Source organism: Pelophylax lessonae, assembly GCF_965119305.1.
Source record: "Pelophylax lessonae genome assembly, chromosome: 1".
Taxonomy (NCBI): domain Eukaryota; kingdom Metazoa; phylum Chordata; class Amphibia; order Anura; family Ranidae; genus Pelophylax; species Pelophylax lessonae.
Genome location: NC_138768.1, coordinates 813,536,686 through 813,556,476, shown reverse-complemented (window position 1 = coordinate 813,556,476; position 19,791 = coordinate 813,536,686). Strand labels below are relative to the sequence as shown.

Genomic DNA, 19,791 nt, shown 5'->3' with positions numbered 1-19,791 from the left:
CCTGGAGTGCTGCCAATTCCTTTTCCTTTATAGTCTCACTTACTGCTGCGCTTGCGACTTTAGCGTCAAAAGTGGATTTGTTAATGTCTGACCTGGCTTCTAGGGAAAGGCCCAGGTTTTCTCAGTCTTCTGATTCAGAGCCAGATATGGTTGCCACGGACAGTGTACCCCCTGAGGGGTCTCAGTCCTCTCGGTCGGATGTGGAGGAGGAGGATTCCACCAACAGTTCAGCAAGAGAACGCGCTGCAATGTCTGCGCTTATTAGCTCTGTGAAAGACACGCTAAATTTAGATGATGAGCCCCACCTGTCGGGTAAGCAGTCTTCTTTGGGACCTGCAAAGCCCAAAAGTCAGGTCAGGTTTTTCCCTGCCCCGCTGAGTTTCACGAGACCGTGAATGGACAATGGCGCAATTTTGTGGTGCCCAAGCCATTTCAGTACCGTTATCCCTTTGCGGCTCCGGTGAATTCGCGCTGGACTGTGGCTCCTAAGGTGGACCACACTGTGTCCAGGTTAAATAAAGCCACTTTAATGCCCGCGGAGGATTCTCCGGTGTTTAAAGACCCGGCGGATAGGCAGGTGGAAACTCTTACCCGCCACATCTACATGGTAGCGGGTTCCTTAATGAAACCCGTGTTCGCTTCCGTAATGGTCTCTCAGGCTGTTGGGGAGTGGGCCAAGGTGCTTAAACGCACCCTTATTACGGACTCCACCCCTCCTGCTACTCTGGAGATGGTGGATCAAATTATTCAGGCTGTTTTATACCTGTGTCACGGCTTTGGATGAGGCCCCTTTAGTCTCGCGCCTGTCTGCAGTTGCAGTGACGATTCCAAGAAGACGGTGTCTGACATCCCTTATGCAGGGACTCATCTTTTTGGGGACTCTCTGGATGAACTGGTGAAAAGATCCTTCCGCGGTAAGCGGGGCCCTTAATTTAAACCTAACCAGGGGTCCTTTTGTGACTTCAAGGCACATGACAAGGGTAAGTCCTTCAAGGCCTCTGGTGGCCAGAAGAAGCCTTGGGTGAGCAAGCCTAAAGCCGCCCACACGGGCACGGCGGCCCAGCCTGCCTCGACCTGAAGGGGCGCCCTCACCCATTTCAGGGGTGGGGGGACGTCTGCACTGTTTTCCCTAAAACGTCTTTCAGGACAGCACCTTAGAGATGGCTCCTCCCTCTCCTCATCAGGAAACACCCCATCCACCAGATTTTAAAAGGAGGCTTCTCCCACCATTCATCAGTTTTTGTGTTTCCTCCGGCCGAGGAACACCTCTGTGGGGAGCTGGGCTCTTAAGGTGCTATCCTGAGAGACCGGGCTTCCTACGTCCACCTACCCTTTTTTGGAGACGATTGCTTCTCCCATTCACGCGACCGACTGCAGTGCATGGGCTCCTTCTTCCTCTTCAGTGCTCTAGGCTGAGTCAAGACCCCGCAGAGCACAGCCCTGGGAAGGCATCTTGGAGGAGCGGAACGATTTTTCTTAGGTCCGCCGCCTTTTTTTTCAAATTTGCCGCCATTTCTCCGGATCGAGTGACGCTCGTCCGGACCGGAAGTGAGGTTCCGGAAAGGGCAGCGTTCTGCAGGGGGCGTGTGGCGTCATTTCCGCCGGACGCAGAGGAAGAAGGGAGGAGCAAGCTGGTGCCTTATTCCGGATCCGGTCCAGTGCAGGTGCGCTTTGGTCTCCGGAACCGGTACCGAAGCCACGGGTGATACCGCTGCCAAGCGATGGAAGCTTCTTCAGCGAGTGGGACAGGCACAGGCACCAGTAAGGCCCAGGTAAGGGGTATCTTTATATGGCCTATCTTACTGTGGGGTCTATCTCCATCCCTTTTACTATCCCCCCGGTGGCTGGGGGCCTGTCAGGGCACATGGGACTTCCCTTTAAATGTCTTTCTGTGCACCTTTGGTGGCCCTGAGAATCAGGCTGACTTTTAAGAAGCATGTGTATGTTTTCCCATTCATGTCTTCCAGGCTAAAAGCTCTGAAACTGTTTTCAAGAGAAAGTGTCCTTCATGCAAAGCAAAGTTGTCGGAAAGTTGGAAAAAGACACTTTGCCAGGGATGTATTGATGCACTAGTAAAGGAAGAAGCATCTGCAGTTTGTGGCGATTTAGTCGCATCTGTGAGGAAGGAATTGGATGCTACCATCCAATCTTTTCGGTCATCCCTACAGGACCCTGCCCTGAGTCAGCCATCAGCCTCACTGTCCTCTCAGGGTTCACAATTGCTTCCTTCGGTGGGGACAGAAGGGGTTCCTTCCACCCAAGGAGATAATTCCCCCTCACATTCCAAGGAGGATTCAGAGGAAGAAGAGGAGGGAGGGGCACAAAGCAGGCCCACTAAATACAAACTATCCTTAGAGCAAGTGGATGGTCTCCTGAGGGCAGTTTATATCACCCTGGGTCTAGAGGAAGAAAAGAAGGAACTGTCCCTACATGACAAAATGTATGCAGGCTTGGAAGAGCCTAAGGGCCGTATCTTCCCAGTACATCAGACCATCTCAGATGCAATAAAACATGAGTGGACTGATCCGGAAAAGAAAACCTTCTTCCCTAAAGCCTTTAAAAGGCGATTTCCTTTTGATGAGGACCCAGGAGCTCCCTGGAATAAGATGCCAAAGATTGATGCAGCCTTCTCCCAGGTTTCTAGGTCAACAGACCTAGCATTTGAAGACATGGGAATACTGAGGGATCCCATGGATAAGAAGATGGACCAGCAACTTAAGAGATCCTGGCAATCCATCATGGGGAGTCTGAAACCTGCCATGGCAGTAACCTGTGTGTCCAGGAATCTGGAATACTGGCTTAGCCAGCTAAAAGCACACATCACAGCAGACTCACCTAAACAGGAAATTTTGGATTCCTTTTCCACGCTCTCCACGGCCATAGCCTTCATTTCTGACGCTTCAGCAGAGTCAGTGAAGATGACCGCAAGATCTGCAGCTTTATCCAACTCAGCCAGAAGGGCTCTTTGGTTAAAGACATGGCCTGGAGATACAGCTTCTAAAAATAAGCTATGTGGACTTCCTTTTCAAGGGGATCTACTATTCGGTCCTGGGCTAGACTCTGTTCTAGATAGAACAGCAGACAAAAAGTATTTTCCTGTGAAGAAGAAACAGGCAGCAAAGAAGCTTTTTCGACCTCAAAAAGCTCAGCAAAATAGCAGACCCCAGGAGAAGAGAAGAAACTGGTCGACACAAAAACCCAAAGGGAAAGGAGGTGTTCTCTTCCATCCTCCTGTGTCAACCAACAAAACACAATGACAAGACATTGCCGGTGGGAGGAAGATTGAGGGAATTCCTCCCCTATTGGGCAGCCATAACAGAAAATCAATACATTCTGGGTATGCTGTCCCAAGGCTACAACAGAGTTTTCAGAGACGCCACCCGAAAGGTTCTTTGTCACAAACCTCCCAAGAGATGCAGAAAAAGCCCTGGCTATGATGGACCTGTTAAAGGACCTGAGGCGACAGGGAGTTGTCTGTCCAGTTCCAGTGGAGGAACAACATCAGGGATTCTATTCCCACATATTTTTGATAAAGAAACCATCGGGGGATTTTCGTCTTATACTGAATCTGAAACCATTAAACAGGTCAGTTCTGTACAAAAAGTTTCGAATGGACTCAATTCTTACAGTCAGAACCCTGTTAACAAAAGGATGCTTCATGGCATCAATCGACTTAAGGGATGCTTACCTACATATCCCTATTGCCCCTCACTCACAGAGATTCCTAAGGTTGGCAGTAAATCTGGGAAAGGAAATGCTCCATATCCAATTCAAAGCACTCCCTTTCGGGCTATCATCCTCCCCTCGTATTTTTACGAAGGTAATGGCAGAGTGTCTAGCTCCCCTCCGCCTTCAGGGAATCTCTGTGGTGCCTTACCTGGACGACCTGCTTTTCTTTGCCCCGTCAAAGGAAAAACTTCAAGAGGACCTGCACAAGGCAAGAGGTCATCTAGAAGCTCTGGGATGGATAGTGAACATCAAGAAATCGAATCTCACACCGGCTCAGCGGGTTCAGTTCCTAGGGTTTCAGTTATGCTCTGTGGAACAAAGAATCTTCCTACCAGAAGACAAACAGGTCAAAATACAGAATTTGGTAGCAAGGCTACAAACAAATCAGTGGTGGTCGATCAGAGAGATCATGTCAGTCCTTGGAAACCTGACTGCATCAATTCCAGCTGTCCAATGGGCAAGGCTGCATTTTCGACCACTCCAATATTTCCTCCTCAGAATCTGGGATCACAATCCAGAGACTTTGGACTTAAAGGTAAAAATCCCCACCAAGGTCAAGAGGTCCCTTTGGTGGTGGAGAAATCGGACAACCTTGTCTCAGGGTTTGGCCTGGTCCTTCCCGGCAGACCAGAGGTTAACAACGGATGCCAGCAGGTGGGGGTGGGGAGCCCACTGGAACCAAAACCTGGCACAGGGGGTTTGGTCTCAGACCGAGACAAGAAAATCCTCAAATTGGAAGGAATTAAAGGCAGTCGGCCTAGCCCTAACTGCCTTCTCTCAAAATCTTCAGGGGACTCATGTTCAAGTCCTTTCAGACAACGCCACTACAGTGGCATATCTAAACAAGCAAGGGGGCACAAGAAGCAAAACCCTACAGCTTTTGGCAACGGAAATTCTGCAATGGGCGGAAAGGCAGTTACTTTCCTTGTCAGCAATCCACCTAAAAGGTACACTAAACAGTGTGGCGGATTATTTAAGCAGGCAGAAGATCCGAGAAGCAGAATGGAGCTTGAACCCAGAAGTCTTCATGTTGATAACCAAGACTTGGGGAAAGCCAGAGGTGGATCTGTTTGCAACGAAAGAAAACGCAAAACTTCCACTTTACTTCTCACTCCACAGAAGCGACAACTCTCTGGGAGTAGATTCCCTGGCACATCCCTGGAGGTTCAGGTTGGGGTATGCCTTCCCCCCCTTCCAGCTCATTCCGTTGGTATTGAGAAAAATCCAAATGGAAAGAGCCTCAGTGATCCTGATCACACCCTATTGGCCCAAAAGGGTTTGGTTTTCGACTGTCCTTCAACTGTCAGTCAAACCTGCTTTTCAGCTCCCTCTTCGTCAAGACCTACTGCTTCAAGGTCCAGTCTATCATCCAGAAGTGGAAAAGCTAAAGCTCACCGCCTGGTATCTGAGGAGCAACTGCTGAAAAGGAAAGGATTTTCAGACGCGTTAATTGCTACTCTACTTTCCAGTAGGAAAAAAGTCACAAGGAATATATATGCAAAAGTTTGGAAGACATATAATACCTGGTGTGAATCGAAAGATCAAAAATTGAACAGTACTACTTCAATTTTGGAGTTCCTACAGGAGGGCGCAGGAAAAGGTTTGGCAGTGAGTACCCTCAAGGTACAAGTTACAGCCCTGGGGGTATTCTTGGAAAGGCCCATTTCTTCAGAATCTTTAATCATCAGATTCTTCAGGGCCCTTACCCGCTCCAGACCAGTGCCTGTCAGAAGCTTCCCCAAATGGGACTTGTCGGTGGTCCTTCAGGCCTTCACAAAGGAACCTTTTGAACCACTAGAAACGGTTACACTAAAAAACCTTACCCTCAAGACGGTCTTCTTGGTGGCAATAACATCAGCAAGAAGAATCAGTGAATTACATGCTTTATCAGCTATCGAACCTTTCTTGTCCATATATCCAGACAGGATAATTCTCAAGACGGATCCAGGGTTTCTCCCAAAAGTAGCTTCAACGAGAAACCGCTCACAAGAAATTGTGTTACCTACCTTCTGCCCTAATCCATCAGGAGATAAGGAAGAAAGCTTTCACTACCTAGATGTAAGAAGGGTTCTTATACACTACTTGGAGGTTACTAAAGAGTTTAGATCATCAAACTCTCTTTTTGTTCTTTTCTCTGGCAACAAAAAAGGTCGCCAGGCATCAAAAGGATCAATAGCCAGATGGCTCAGATCCGCTATTTCAGAGGCTTACTCCCAAATGAAATTGTCTCCCCCACAGGGGATCAGAGCTCACTCTACTAGAGCGTTAGCCACTACATGGGCAGAGAAAGCTGGTGCCACTCCAGATCAGATCTGCAAAGCGGCTACGTGGTCAAGCTACTTTACATTTGTAAGACACTATAGGTTGGACCTTTTGGCAGCTGAAGATCAGGCTTTTGGCAGAAAGGTCCTGCAAGCTGTGGTCCCTCCCTAAATTGAGTAAGTCTCGATAATCCTCTCTAAGGTGCTGTCCTGAAAGACGTTTTAGGGAAAATTCAAGTTAGACTTACCGGTAACTTGTTTTCCAATAGTCTTTCAGGACAGCAGGAGGATCCCGCCCTATTGTATAAAATGTATTGCTGTGATTAACCATATCTGTTTATGTGTTCCAGCATGGGCCGGAGGTACTCTTCTACAAACTGATGAATGGTGGGAGAAGCCTCCTTTTAAAATCTGGTGGATGGGGTGTTTCCTGATGAGGAGAGGGAGGAGCCATCTCTAAGGTGCTGTCCTGAAAGACTATTGGAAAACAAGTTACCGGTAAGTCTAACTTGAATTTTCGCGAACCTTGGCTGGCCAAGATTCAGGACAGGTGGGTTCAAGAACTCATTCGGTTAGGGTACAAGATAGATTTTCGATCTCGCCCAGCAGACAGATTCTTTCCCTCAAATCTGAGATCTCCATCGGGCGGTTCAGGATGTCCTCGCCCAGGGTTTTTTTGTCACGGTGCCACATTGGGACAGGTTTCAGGGTTTTTACTCGAATCTGTTCAGTGCCCAGAAAAGAAGGCAAGGTGCGTCTGATTCTGGAAAGCTTCTGAACTGCTTTGTGCGGGTCCAGAAATTCCGGGTGGAGTCCCTCCGGTCGGTGGTGGCATCCATGAGTCCAGGGGATTTCCTGGCTTCCATCGACCTCAAGGATGCGTATCTACACATCCCTATATATGAGGCTCATCAGAGTTGCCTCTGATTCGCAATTGCGGAAGAGCACTATCAGTTCGTGGCATTGCCTTTCGGCCTCGCTTTGGCTCCAAGGGTTTTTACCAAAGTGTTGGCTCCTGTTCTTGCCCTGTTGTGGGTACAGGGGATTGCCATCCTGGGGTACCTGGACGATCTCCTTTTTAAGGTCGAGTTCCAGTGCCACTCTGTTGCGTGATCTGTCAACCACGGTTCAGACGCTCCAGGTGTTTGGGTGGACCATCAATTTTCAGAAGTCGACATTGTCCCCTTCTGTTCATCTCTCTTACCTGGGGATGATTCTGGACTCTGCCCAGACAAAGGTCTTTCTTCCGGAGGACAAACTCTGGACTCTGCAGGACGAGGTCAAGTCCTTCAGGGACAACGAGTTCTCTTCGCTCCGGACCTGCATGCGGTCCCTGGGCTTGATGGTGTCGGTTTTCGAGGCGGTACCATTTGCACAGTTCCACACAGGATCTCTGCAAGCGGAGATTCTGACCGGGTGGGACAGGCATACTCACTCCTTGGAAAGGAGGATCTCTTTGAGCCCCCTCCGGCTCTGACGGAAGGAAAATCCTTTCGACCGTTGCTATGGACTGTGGTAACCATGGACGCCAGCCTGTCGGGCTGGGGTGGCGTTCTGGGCAATGTCTGCCCAGGGCACTTGGTCAGAGGGGGAGTCTTCCCTTCTGATGTTTTGGAACTGCGAGCGATCAGGCTCTGTTTGTTCCATTGGTCGGATCGTCTTCAGGGCCACCCTGTGCATTTGCAGACGGACAACGCAACTGCGGTGGCTTACATCAATCACCAAGGGGGCACCAGGAGTGCCGGGGCGGCCAAGGAAGTGGCCGAGATTCTGTCTTGGGCCGAGATGCAGGTCCCGGCGATTTCGGCAGTACACATTCCAGGTGTGGAGAACTGGCAAGCGAGAACTGGCAGGGGGACTATCTGAGTAGCCAGACCCTGGACCAGGGCAAATGGTCCCTACACCCGGAGGTGTTTCAGATGCTGTGTGCACGGTGGGGATCCCCGGATGTGGATCTGTTCGCGTCTCGGCTAAACAACAAGGTGGGAAGGTTCGTGGCAAGAACACGCGACCCTCTGGCGGACGCCTTGGACGCGTTGGTAGTGCCTTGGAATCGGTATCACCGGATTTATGTCTTTCCCCCGATTCAGTTGTTCAGGTTCCTTCGCAGGTTGGTCTCGGAACCGAGGTTGGTGATTCTAGTAGCCCCAGACTGGCCGCGCCGGTCTTGGTACGCGGACATCATGCAACTGGTTGTCGAACCTCCCTGGTGGCTCCCACTACGAGACAATCTTCTGTTTTAGGGGCCGATCTTCAATTCTGCTTTACAGTCGCTGGCTTTGACGGCGTGGCTGTTGAAATCCAGGTCTTGAGAGACGGGGGATAAATAAGGTGCAAGAAAAAAGTTGGGATCGGCGCTACCACTTTAAATCAAAATAGTGCGATTTATAAAGTGCATATAGTGCTTATTATAATAACAAAGGTGCTGCGTGCTTGTTAAAACTTCAATACATAAATACCATGGGCTGTGCTCAGTGTACCATACCGTATATCCTATACATATATATAAAGTGCTGAGTGCTTGTTGTTAACCACGTAAGAAAAATGACAATATGTAGCGTCAGTGGGTGTCCACCGAATACACCGCTGCTTACCGCACTTGTAAGACAGATGGTCCAGCACTCCTCGGTCACTAGAACAGAAAATATGCCTCCATTGCGTAGTATATGTATGATAAGATTAGAGCTGTTTAGCATCCACTCACATGTAGGGAGTTCACGATCAGCGTTAGGTGTTCGCCGAGCCGCTTTCGCTTCCGCGTTCCACCGGCTCAAGCCACCCTGCCCGGAAGTGACGTACTGACGTACAAAAACCACGCCCTACGCGTTTCGTCATACGACGTCATCTGGAGTCACTTCCGGTTCCAGCTCTCACAGCGGTGATGAGCCATGGCGGTTTATTTAAACTGCTGAAACCGCTTCAAGTCTGCGAGGCTTCCCTGGGCAGAACGCAACGGCAGGATGCTGCAGGAGGAAGAGGCCTCTCTCATAGACTGCAGGACACAGCGGTCGTGACGCCATCCCAGCTCAGGTAGGTGTCACAGGGGTAGGCTACCTACTAAGCTGGGAGGGGTGAGTACAGGGGCCCTCAGAATCCTGTGATTTCCCCTGTTTGTTTTTTACTCCCCCCCCCCCCCCCCCCTCAAAGCGGAGTCCGGGCTAAAGAGCCTAGGAACTTCTCTGGTAGGGGGAGGGTGTGGCTGTTGTAGTTTACCCCCCCCTCCTTGTTTTTTCTGTTAAGGGTCTTGCTGTTTCCTTGTTTTTTTTTTTTTTTTTTTTTCCCCCCTCTTCTAGTCTTCAGGCTCAGCCCGAAGACAGAGAAACCGGCAGGGAGGAAGAGATTCCCGGCCTGTGCTGCTAAGTTTAAGGCGGGCTGGAGTAAACCCCTTTGTAAACCTTGCATAGACAAATTGTTCTATAAGGAGTCAACAGGGGCATGCAAGGATTTTATCGCAGGAGTCCAGAAGGAGATGGAAGTGATTAAATCTATGCTGTCTAACATAGAGAACCCCAAACAGCCAGCAGAAGCCCCCCTAGTTTCAGCCCCAGAGGAGGGTGGAGAAACAGAGGCAGAGGACTCAGATTCCCTTGAAGAGCTTAGTGTGGCAGCTTCTTCCAGGGAGGTCCTTGAATTAGGGACTAAATCGCCTAGGTTTAAGTTTTCACTAGAGGAGGTTGATGCTTTACCAAGAGTGATTTATGAGACCTTAGAAATTAAAGAAGGGCAGGTCTCTCTGTCCCTACATGACAAAATGTACCAAACCCTAAAAGAAACTCAGTCTAGGGTTTTTCCGGTACATAATACTTTGTCGGACTCCATTAAAAAGGAGTGGGTGTAACCTGAAAAGAAGCTGTTTTTCCCAAAAGCTTAAGGAGGTTCCCCTTTAACAAGGATCCCTCTTGCATCGGGAACAAAGTTCGAAAACTGGATGTGGCCTCCTCACAATTCGCTAAGTCTACAGACCTGGCCTTTGAGGATATGGGTGTCCTTAAAGAGCCCATGGACAAGAGAATAGAGATTCTCCTCAAAAGGTCATGGGAGGCATTTATGGCTAACCTAAAGCCAGCTATGGCCACAACAGTGGTGGCCAGAAATTTGGAGGTTTGGCTGGACCAACTTAAAAGCCCATCTGGAAGGAGGGACTTCCCATAAAGATTCTGGATTCTCTTCCTATCATGTCAAAATCGGCTGGGTATATGGCAGAATCGGTTAAGTTATCGGCCAGAATTGCAACCCTGGTGAACTCTTCACGTAGGGCCTTGTGGTTAAAATCATGGTCAGGGTACTTGGCGTCCAAAACAAAGCTTTGTAGTATTCCCTTTGAAGGGGACCTCTTATTCGGCCCAGACCTGGAAAAGGTCTTAGACCGAACGGCTGATGGGAAGAAAGCTTTTCCTTCAAAGACCAAAAAAGCTCGAGCGACGTTTTTTTCGTCCCCAAAGACCACAAGGGCAGGCTTCCAAGATGCCAACCACTAAAAAACAGTGTGGGGGGGAGAGGGCAACAAAAGGGTATTCTCTTTTCCTCTCCTAAAAAAAAAAAAAAACCTAAACCCCAATGACCAGGTCCCGGTGGGGGGAAGGTTGGGTCAATTCCTCCCACAGTGGGAAAAAGTGACCCAAGACGGGTTCATACTGAGGATCATCAAGGAGGGTTATCGGATTCAGTTCCAGGGCACTCTGCCCGCAAGAACATTTCTGACCTCCCCTCCCAGAGATCCCCTAAAGGCGTCGGCACTACTGTCGCAAATTGGCGACCTTATGGACCAGAGGGTTCTTGTTCCAGTGCCCCAAGAAGAAACAAATATGGGTTTCTACTTGCACGTCTTTGTAGTGAAAAAGCCGTCGGGGAATTTTCGGGCTAATCCTGAACCTAAAACCTCTGAACAGATGGGTCACCTACAAGAAATTCTGGATGAAAACCATCTTTACAGTGAAGGCCATGCTCCTCCCAAATTGCTTTATGGCTTCCCTGGATCTAAGGAATGCCTATCTCCATATCCTGATTCACAAGCAGTCTCAAAGACTTTTAGAATAGCGATAAGCTGGGGGAGTACTGTTCGCCATCTGCAGTTCAGAGCCCTGCCATTCGGGCTGACTTCTTCTTCTCCCAAGATTTTTACCAAAGTTCTGGCAGAAGCACTGGCTCCCTTAAGACTAAAGGGAATCTCGGTCATTCCTTATCTGGACGACCTTTATTTTTTGCCCACTCCTTTCCCCAGTTGCAGGAAGACTTACGGGTAGCTACTCTATTCTTGGGTATATGTAAGGGTTTACATTCACTTTTTAAGTTTCTGACTAAAGTTCCACTTAACTACTTGCAGGTCAATTCTGGCATTTCTCTCCTACATTTAAAACAAAATCTTCTCCCTTCCCCCCCATAAGCCACGCACATGGCCCCACATATGCATCCCCCATTAACTAAATTATTGAAATGGTAAAAATGTTGTAGGGGTTTTTTAATCTTCTGATTTTTTAATAGATATTTGGAGGCGTTTTTTTTTTGTCACGTTCTTAAAAAAAATAAATCACCCCTAACGACTGAAAAGTGCCGCAAAAGCGCTCAGTGTATAGGCAGTTTTCAAGCGCCTCAGTGTGAAAGGGCTCTTAGAGTTTAAAGCGGAGTTTCGGCCACAAAATCGACATAGTCGATTTTGGGCCATCCGCTTGCTTCTAGTCACTTGAAAAACAAATTGATAATTACGATTTTTTTTTTTTTTTTTTTTTTTTACTTGTTATTGCAGAAAAATATACTCCTTTCTTCCTCCCTCTGCGGCCGCGGCCCGCGTTGTCACTTCCTCTTTGCATTGATTCCTGGGAGCTGAACATTATCATTCCCAGGAATCAATGCGTCTGCACCGGCTCCGCTCGTCACTTCCGGTGCGGCGCCTCATTTCCTGCTAAACAGCTTCTGGGCATTTTCAAGGTAAGTATTTCTTCTAAAAGGGCCATGGTTTTATTTTTAATAAAGGAATTGTCAAAGTGAGGTGTGTTGACTTTTTTTTTTTTTTTTTTTTTGGGTAAATGAGTAGGGTACCCCCATACTCATTCACATAGACGGTGAGCCGGGATCTGGGGGCTCCTTGTTAAAAGGGGCTTCCAGATTCTGACAAGACCCCTGCCCGCAGACCCCCACAGCCCAGGGTTGTGGAGAAGAGGCCCTTGTGCTTGCTCATTGATCTACACCCCCCCCCCCTTTCCTGATCTGGTTTACATGCTTGGATAAGGGCCTGGTATGCATTGGGGCTGGGACCCCATGCTGGTTTTTTCGCACCTAGAGTAGGGCAGCCTGTTTGATCCCAATTGACTGCACTACACGTGGCAGTAGCTCCTGGGACATTTTGGCATGGTGCGAGTTGCAGGTTTTTTACTGCTGCATTTGTCACCCATTTCATATGGCAAAATGTGTTTGATGTGCTGTTAACAATTGACACAAAGTGCAACTAGGTGATTTTAGGTGTATGAAAATGTGGTCATACACTATTAGATTTGGTCATACACTTAGATTTACGAAAACTTTATAATAGGGCACACAATCTATCCTAATCAGGCAGGCCCTTGCACTACATCAGCGGTGTCCTGTGGGCTGCATCCACCCTGCATGCATGCACCCTGAGCCTGTCTGAAGGGACACTGGGGAAGCCTGGCAAATGCACACATGCATAGACGCCGGGGATGCTGTGAAAAACGTAGTCGATGGGTGAAGGTGTGCAAATGAGGTCAGCTGGTAAACTCCTTTCTGTATCTTACTAGTTTTTCTGTCCATCTAATATCAGGATGTGATAAAGCTTTCTAAGAAATCTAGCAAGGGCTAAGGTAAGGCCTTGATCTTAAAATCAAAGATCTTGTGTTTTTTTTTTTTTTTTTTTCTGCACCTGAGCTATATTAATAGTGTGTATTGGTACATGGGGGAGCTGGATTTTAGGGGGGAAAAAGTGAACTTGGCCTTTTAAATTTTAACACTTAGGGCAGCTTGTTTTGCACTTTATCCTTTTGTTGCATTGTGCACTTGTGGCCAAAGAGCCTCTGGTTCTTTCTAGGGCTGCAACTAACGATTATTTTCATAATCGATTAGTTGGCCAATTATTGCTTCGATTAATCGGATAAAAACCTAAAAAAAAAAAAGTGTATAATTTAGTTAATATTCTTGAATATCTATATGTAGTGGTAAATATAACTATCCAGCTATATAGTTGGATATTTAATCCACTCAAACAGATATATGTATTATTAGAGGTTTAAATGTGGTACATATCAGACTCCGAGATCAATATTTTTAAAAGACCTAAAACACGGTTTTGCAAATTTTCAGACCGGATTTGTATATAATCATGATAGACTCCCTTATTAATAGGCAGGTAGTTTGATACGAGCTCCCTGTGCCTGCTGTCACTTATGCTGGTAATACACAAACTAAATTTTTTTTAGAAAATTTTTAAAAACATTCATCCGATTTTTCTAACCATTAGTGTATATTGGTGTCCGGTGTCAACCACAGTGACAGGAAAATTTGAAGGAGCAGAATAGAAAACTTCTCGATCAAACGAATCTTCAAATAGTGTATGTGGTTTTTGCTCAGAAGTTTTATTCATTTTAAAATTTATTGTTAAAAGCAAGTGGAATTTTCAAACACTCGTCCGTTCAACAAATATACAAATCATTTTTGAACAAATATAGATGCAAATATTTTTGTCCAAAAATCCAATACATGTATGGGCAGCAGAAGACATTTAGTAGCAGCAGCATGCTTTTTTTCTTCATGTGTATGTATATAAAAAAAATATGCCCAGAAGTCGGATATGCAGGATATTTTAACTGGGAGTCAGACATGAAGCTATATGAAGGGTGGAGGGGGGAAAATAACATTTATATATTAAAGTAGTACTAAAAGCTGAGACTTTTTTTTTTTTTTTTTCATGGATATAATTTAAATACAGTATAATGCACAATACTACTAAACTTTTACTTTAAATGTAATTGTAATGCCTTATATCACCTCTAGTCTATCGGCCTCCACCTTCTCTGGGTTCAGATGCTGATCTTCCCTGCACAGAGCCCTTACAGTGATTGTAAACGTTGGATTCTTTTCTTTTTAACAACAATCTTGTCATACTTATCCTCTCTGTGTAATGATTTTTCACAGAGCAGCACTGATTCTCCTCTTCTGCCCCCCCCCATGGCACTTCCAGCCCCCTCTGCCTTCAAAGTGCCCCTATAGGAAGCAGCAAAGTATAGTACTGTACAGAGTGTCCCTATAGCAAGGTTAAAAAACCTCTGCCTTTAGAATCACTTGGTTCCTTCTCTTGCCCAGGACTACATGTCCCATGAGGCATTGCTCCTCGCACATTCACAAGTTCTCTGTCATCTACTGACATGTATGGATTGTGTACTGATCTGTATGTGTGTTGCACTGTATTTTCTGATATGTAAACAAATAATGCATTCTGTATGAAGGACAACTAATCGGCTGACAATCGATTACGAAAATAGTTGACAACTATTTTCATAATCGATTAGTTGTTTCAGCCCTAGTTCTTTCCCAGTCTTTTGTGTTACTGCTCAAGAGGATATGTGTTGGCTTGGGTCCTGCATCATCAAATGTGGTGTCTCGATGCACAGAGGAGAATTTTGGGTAGCTCCTGAGTGATTGAGTTTGGACAGCTGAGTAGTTGGGTCTCTGAAGGTAGGACACTGAGTGATACATTTCTCATGACAAGGTTGGGGCCTATTGGATGACTGGCAGTGTAAGGTTGGGCAGAAAGGTGTGGGACATGGTTGTCTGTGATAACTGGTACAGTTGGTGACTGGTAGTGGTTGGGATTATCCAGAAGTGGGGTTGGCATACCCTCGGTGTTGTCTTGGGGATGGGAAAGCACCAGGCCACTCACACTGGGACTGAGTTCCTGGGAGAACCCTCTGCTTCCCCCCAAGAAAATCCAGACGTTGTACATATGGGCGTTTTTATGCAGGTATTTCATACATCAGTCCTGAGTGCAAGTACCCTTTAAAAAGAAGCTCCAGTCTTTGGGGGGGGGGGGGGGGGGATTTAAGTTTTTTAATATAAGGACACTTGCCTGCCCAGGGATCCCACAATGTTTGCACCCCAAACTGATTCGTCAATCGGCTTCGAGTACAGGTGCCGGCATTGTAAGGGAACCCGGCAGTGAATCCTAAAGGCTTCACAGCATGTTTTCTACTGTGCATGTGTTAATCGTGCTGCACTTTCTGAATAGCCTGGCCCTCTCCTGGTACCTGTGTGTCCCAGAAGACAGCGGGGGGAAGGAAGAGGGGGGGGGGGTGGCAGTTTAACTCGAAGGTGGGAAGGGGTACCTATCCAAACCAGGTACCTGCTCATCCCCTTCCGAAAAGTTCCATATGTGGCAGTGGGAGAGGGTGCAAACAAGCGGAGCTCTGCTTTAAAGGGTAAGTTCATTTTTTTTTTTTTTTTTTTTCTTTTTTTTTTTTTTTAGCAAAAATGCACGTTAGATTGATATTCACCCTACAGGTAGGTGCTAGGTAAAATATAGTGTGCTTTGTCTGCCTAACAGCAGAGCCATGATTTGTTTTGGGTCAGGTAGGTTGTCATGGCTCCCACTTGTGTCTGCTGAGAGGGGAGTCTCCCCACTAGCCCTGTGAGAGGCTTCTCATTGGGCAGTGGAGGAAACCCAATCAGACACATTCAGGCTTGTAACTACCCCAGAAGTCAGATTCTGCTGCAGAGAATTCTGGGAGTGGGTATAAATTTGAGAGGAGTGCATGACTCATTGTCTTTGGCAGGAAAGCAGAGCCCCAGAAGGGGGAGGGGGGGGGGGAGTACGGCTGTCTCTCCTCCTGTCAGACGAAGTGGATGTCTCGGGTGCTGCCTGAGAGTCCAGAGGGTGCCGAGTTGAGCTGAGGGGGATCCGGTGTGCAGGAGAACCAGCAGAGAGAGAGAGAGGTCCAGTCCAAGGAAAGCCTACAAAGGTCGTGAGTACTGAGGATCGCCCCTAGGGTCTGCCTAGTGTCAGAGGGGCCCACTCCGGAGGAAGTTCTGGGGATCCAAGTGACAGCTAGCTGTAAAGCAGGTGCCTGGTCAGTGGACCCTGAAGTTCGAGGGGGTACCTAGTCATAGGGCCCTAAAGTGTTAAAGGGGCGCCTGCAATTTTTGACTCTTGAAGAGTCAGTGTACAGTGTGGAGTGTACCAGTTGAGAGTTGCAGCAGCACAGGAATTCACAGAGCTACCTCAAGCCAGCGTAGGGCCGGAGGGAGCCAGTCAGTGACTTTTGAGTAAAGCCGTGTCAGAAGTCCAATATTCTACAGTCCTGGATCTTCAGGACTAAGGTTGAGGTTCCAGCACAGTTTTCAGTGTTGCAATACTTTCAAGCGTCAGGAAGCGTTGGCTGGCGTCAAGACAGCGCTAACAAGCATATTTTTGACCCAAAAGTTTACCTAGTTGAGCCAGAGGAGTATCCCACTCATTCCCTTCTCCCATCCCCTAAAATACAATAAAACAACCAAACAAGATGCCGGAATTGTCATTGTCTCACACCTGGGGTCACAGCTCACATGGGCTGAAGAGGTAACCGGTAACAATGGCAGATCCACCTCATCCTGGAAATTTTCAGGTCAGGCTTCATGAAGTATGTAAATGGGACAATACCTATATCAAAGGCATTATTCGTGTTCAGTTATATCTACAGCATTATTTTTTTAACTTTATTTTTTTTTTTCTACGTCATTGATCTGAGTAGGCCATTTTTAGAGTAAGGTGAACTTACTCTTTTAAGGGTGTTTAAACCCCCCAATTCATCACAGGTTCTAGCAGCATTATGGCTGCCCTCAAAGGGCCAGTCGTATCTGTAAGACTATGTAAATCTTATGCATCCCCCCTTTCCCTCAGGGGGGAGTAGGTGCAGGAACTCGGCCACGCTCCCTGCCCCCAAACCATATCAAACTGTGGGTGTGGCCAAATTGCACGAACAGTGGAAGGGATCTTAAAGGGGCAATAATACGAGGAGTGCATTATGTTAAGGATTCACAGGGTTGGTGTGTGCGGGGTTCAGCGGGGGGGGGGGTTTGTACAAAGTGCAGGATTCAGCTCTCATAGGCTGTCCACATCTTGCATCCCCCCCTCCTCCTTAGCTCTGACCTCTGCACCGCGGTCCCCTATCCCCCCACCTCTGCGCACACACTCCCTCCACAGCCCTCTATTCTCCTGGGTGCGAGGGCCACATGAAATGGCCTGAGGAGCCAGATTCGGCCTGCAGTCCTTGTGTTTGACACATGTGCTTGAAACCCAAACTACTGTGGAATTTAATGGTTGATTATTCTACATTACCCTTTAAAAATGTGTTGCGTTGAATTCTACTGGGACACCCAATTGAAGTACCAACCTGATTTTACCCGGAAGATGAACTTGTGCTTTAAATTTTGCTTTACCCTACCTTGTGGCATCTGAAATCTGCTTTTTTAAAGTGTGTAATGTATGTATTACACCTCTACCTTGTAATGTGCTAACAGGTTTGTGTCTGTAATGGTTTTCCGCACTGTGTAGTCACTCTAGCCTCTGCCTTTGTTTGGTCACTTCTTTGTGATTTTTATAGCTGGCTTCCACCACCCAGAATCATGCAGGTTTGTCATTCTTTTCCTCTTAGAATGAATCTGCAAGCTGTAAATGATGAAAATCTCCCAATCGACATAACAGCTGAGTCGTGTGACTTCCTGTTTACCCCTCCTCAGCCTACCGGCAGACCCTCCATCCTGCGTCCTTCACAGAAAGAGAATATTCCTCCTCCTCCTCCTAAAAGCATCAGCAAAAGCATGAAGGTATTTCTGTATGTGAAGTCTGTTCTCTGACATGCCATCTTCTCAGGGCTGTAGCTGTAGGCGTGTAGCACAAACTTTTCTTGAAGTTTTCTTGGCTGGGAGAGGTCGGCTCTACCCAGGAAACCGTTAGTCACACATGTGCTGCTCGTATTCAATGCATCATTCTGCCTTCCAGGTCACTTTCCAGACTCCAATGCGGGATCCTCAGACTCGTAGGATTGTAAGCCCCACTCCAGGCTCCAAATCGGAGAATCTCCTCTCACTGGATGACTGTACACAGGCGTTGGAGCAGCTCTCTCTGTCTGCAGCTGATACTTCCAGGTAAACTTCTTCTGTTCTATGATTGTTCTGAGATGATTTCATCACTCGGCTGAGATGATTTCATCACACGAGTTTCCCCTAGAGTGTTCCTCAAAGTCTTTACTAAGGTTGGATCAGCCAAAGGCAGCCAGATTTTCAGTTCTTGTTTCCACAAACTAATCTATGACCGCTACTGGGACTTCATAATTCTTCAGCCATAGACAACCAGGAGATTGCGGCTATTGTGGAGCTACAAACTAATCTAATGGCTAAAGTAATGGGACTTGTAGTTCTACAGCAGCTGCAGACCTGCAAGTTGTCACTACTTGTAGTGAGTGTTTTCTCACACACTTGACGTGTTACAAATTGGTGTCACCTGGATTAAACGGTTTTTTTTATATTTTATTTTAAAAACTTTGTCGGTGGGCTTAAAGTGGGTAAGTCAGACGTCATAACTACTTCACTAACTGCCTTTTTTTCAGTTTTTGCACGTTTTAGGCCTGAAAAATATTTAACAAGTTCACCTCTTTGTAAAATGTCACTAATTTTTAGGGTGTAACATGTTACAAATGAACTGGCTTCTGCAACCACCCCCCCCCCCCCCCCCAAATTCTGTTTTGGAACTGAGCCCAGCTGCATCATTAATTTATATTGTCCTGTATATGAAAGGATTACAACTACTGATGGCCTCTGCGGCTGTCTGCTTTAGTTCTCAATGAGCTACCACGGCACTGTTGATTCTTCCTGTCAGTTTGAAACTGCCTGTCCCGAGGAGGTACAGGGCAGAAAGAAAACGTGCACTGATATGCTGCAAAAAACCTGCATGGCATCAGCGATCTGCGGATCGCTGGTGCAATGCTTTCCGGTTTCCTATACTTTATATTAAATGCGTGCATTTAATGTAAGTTAAATGTAGTTGCATATTGGCTCACATGTTGTTTTTTAAATGTAAATACTCTAAGGTTTAATGCACACACAACACAATATTACATTTTTTTTTTTTTTTTTTTTAACTGAGGTTGATAACCAGATGTCAAGCTATAAAATTGCGCACGTCCCTAAATCGTAGATCAACTTTGTTATAATAAATTTTGTCCTTAAGTGTCATCTCTTTAACCACTTGCCTACTGGGCCATTTCTGACTGCTGTCATTTCATGTAAAAATCTGAATCTTTTTTTTTTTTTTTTTTTGTTAGAAATCTACTTGGGACCCCCAAACAATACAATGTGTATTTTTTGTAACGATTACAGCTTAATGAATTTTGGTGAACACAATCCCCTGTTAAAATCGAAGATGTTACGCCATGTATATAAAAACCAAACCTGAACATGTCCCGCTTTAAAATTGTGCACATCTGTGGAACGACAACAAACTACAGCACATTTAGTTGAACCTAGGCGACGTTTTGAAAGCCTTTACAGGTTAGCAGCTGAGCGTTATGCAGGGGGCCTGGCTCTAAAGTTATTGCTCTAGCGCTGATACTTCACGTGTGGTGGGATGCCTTATTTACATGTTTGTGGAACAAAGGCATGCATTTGCCCTTGCTTGTCAGGGGCGCTTTACCTTTTTTTTATTTTTTTTTCTTCCTGTTTTTTTATTTTTACACTACCTTTCTTTTTTATTGCTATCACAAGGGATGAATAACATTCCATGTGATAGCAGGCTGTGCAGGTCCTTATGGAGAGAGATGAGTTT

At 46.7% G+C, this 19,791-nt stretch overlaps 1 protein-coding gene across 1 annotated transcript in view; it reads left to right on the top strand.

Annotated features, from left to right (window-relative positions):
- The window catches only part of TACC3 (transforming acidic coiled-coil containing protein 3), a 93,700-nt gene that overhangs the window by 2,751 nt on the left and 71,158 nt on the right, over positions 1-19,791 (top strand). Inside the window, exons 2-3 of the mRNA XM_082273912.1 lie at positions 17,624-17,795; positions 17,971-18,116. Coding sequence (XP_082130038.1) covers positions 17,625-17,795; positions 17,971-18,116 — 317 coding nt within the window. The 5' untranslated portion in view covers position 17,624. The remainder of the gene's footprint in view (positions 1-17,623; positions 17,796-17,970; positions 18,117-19,791) is intronic.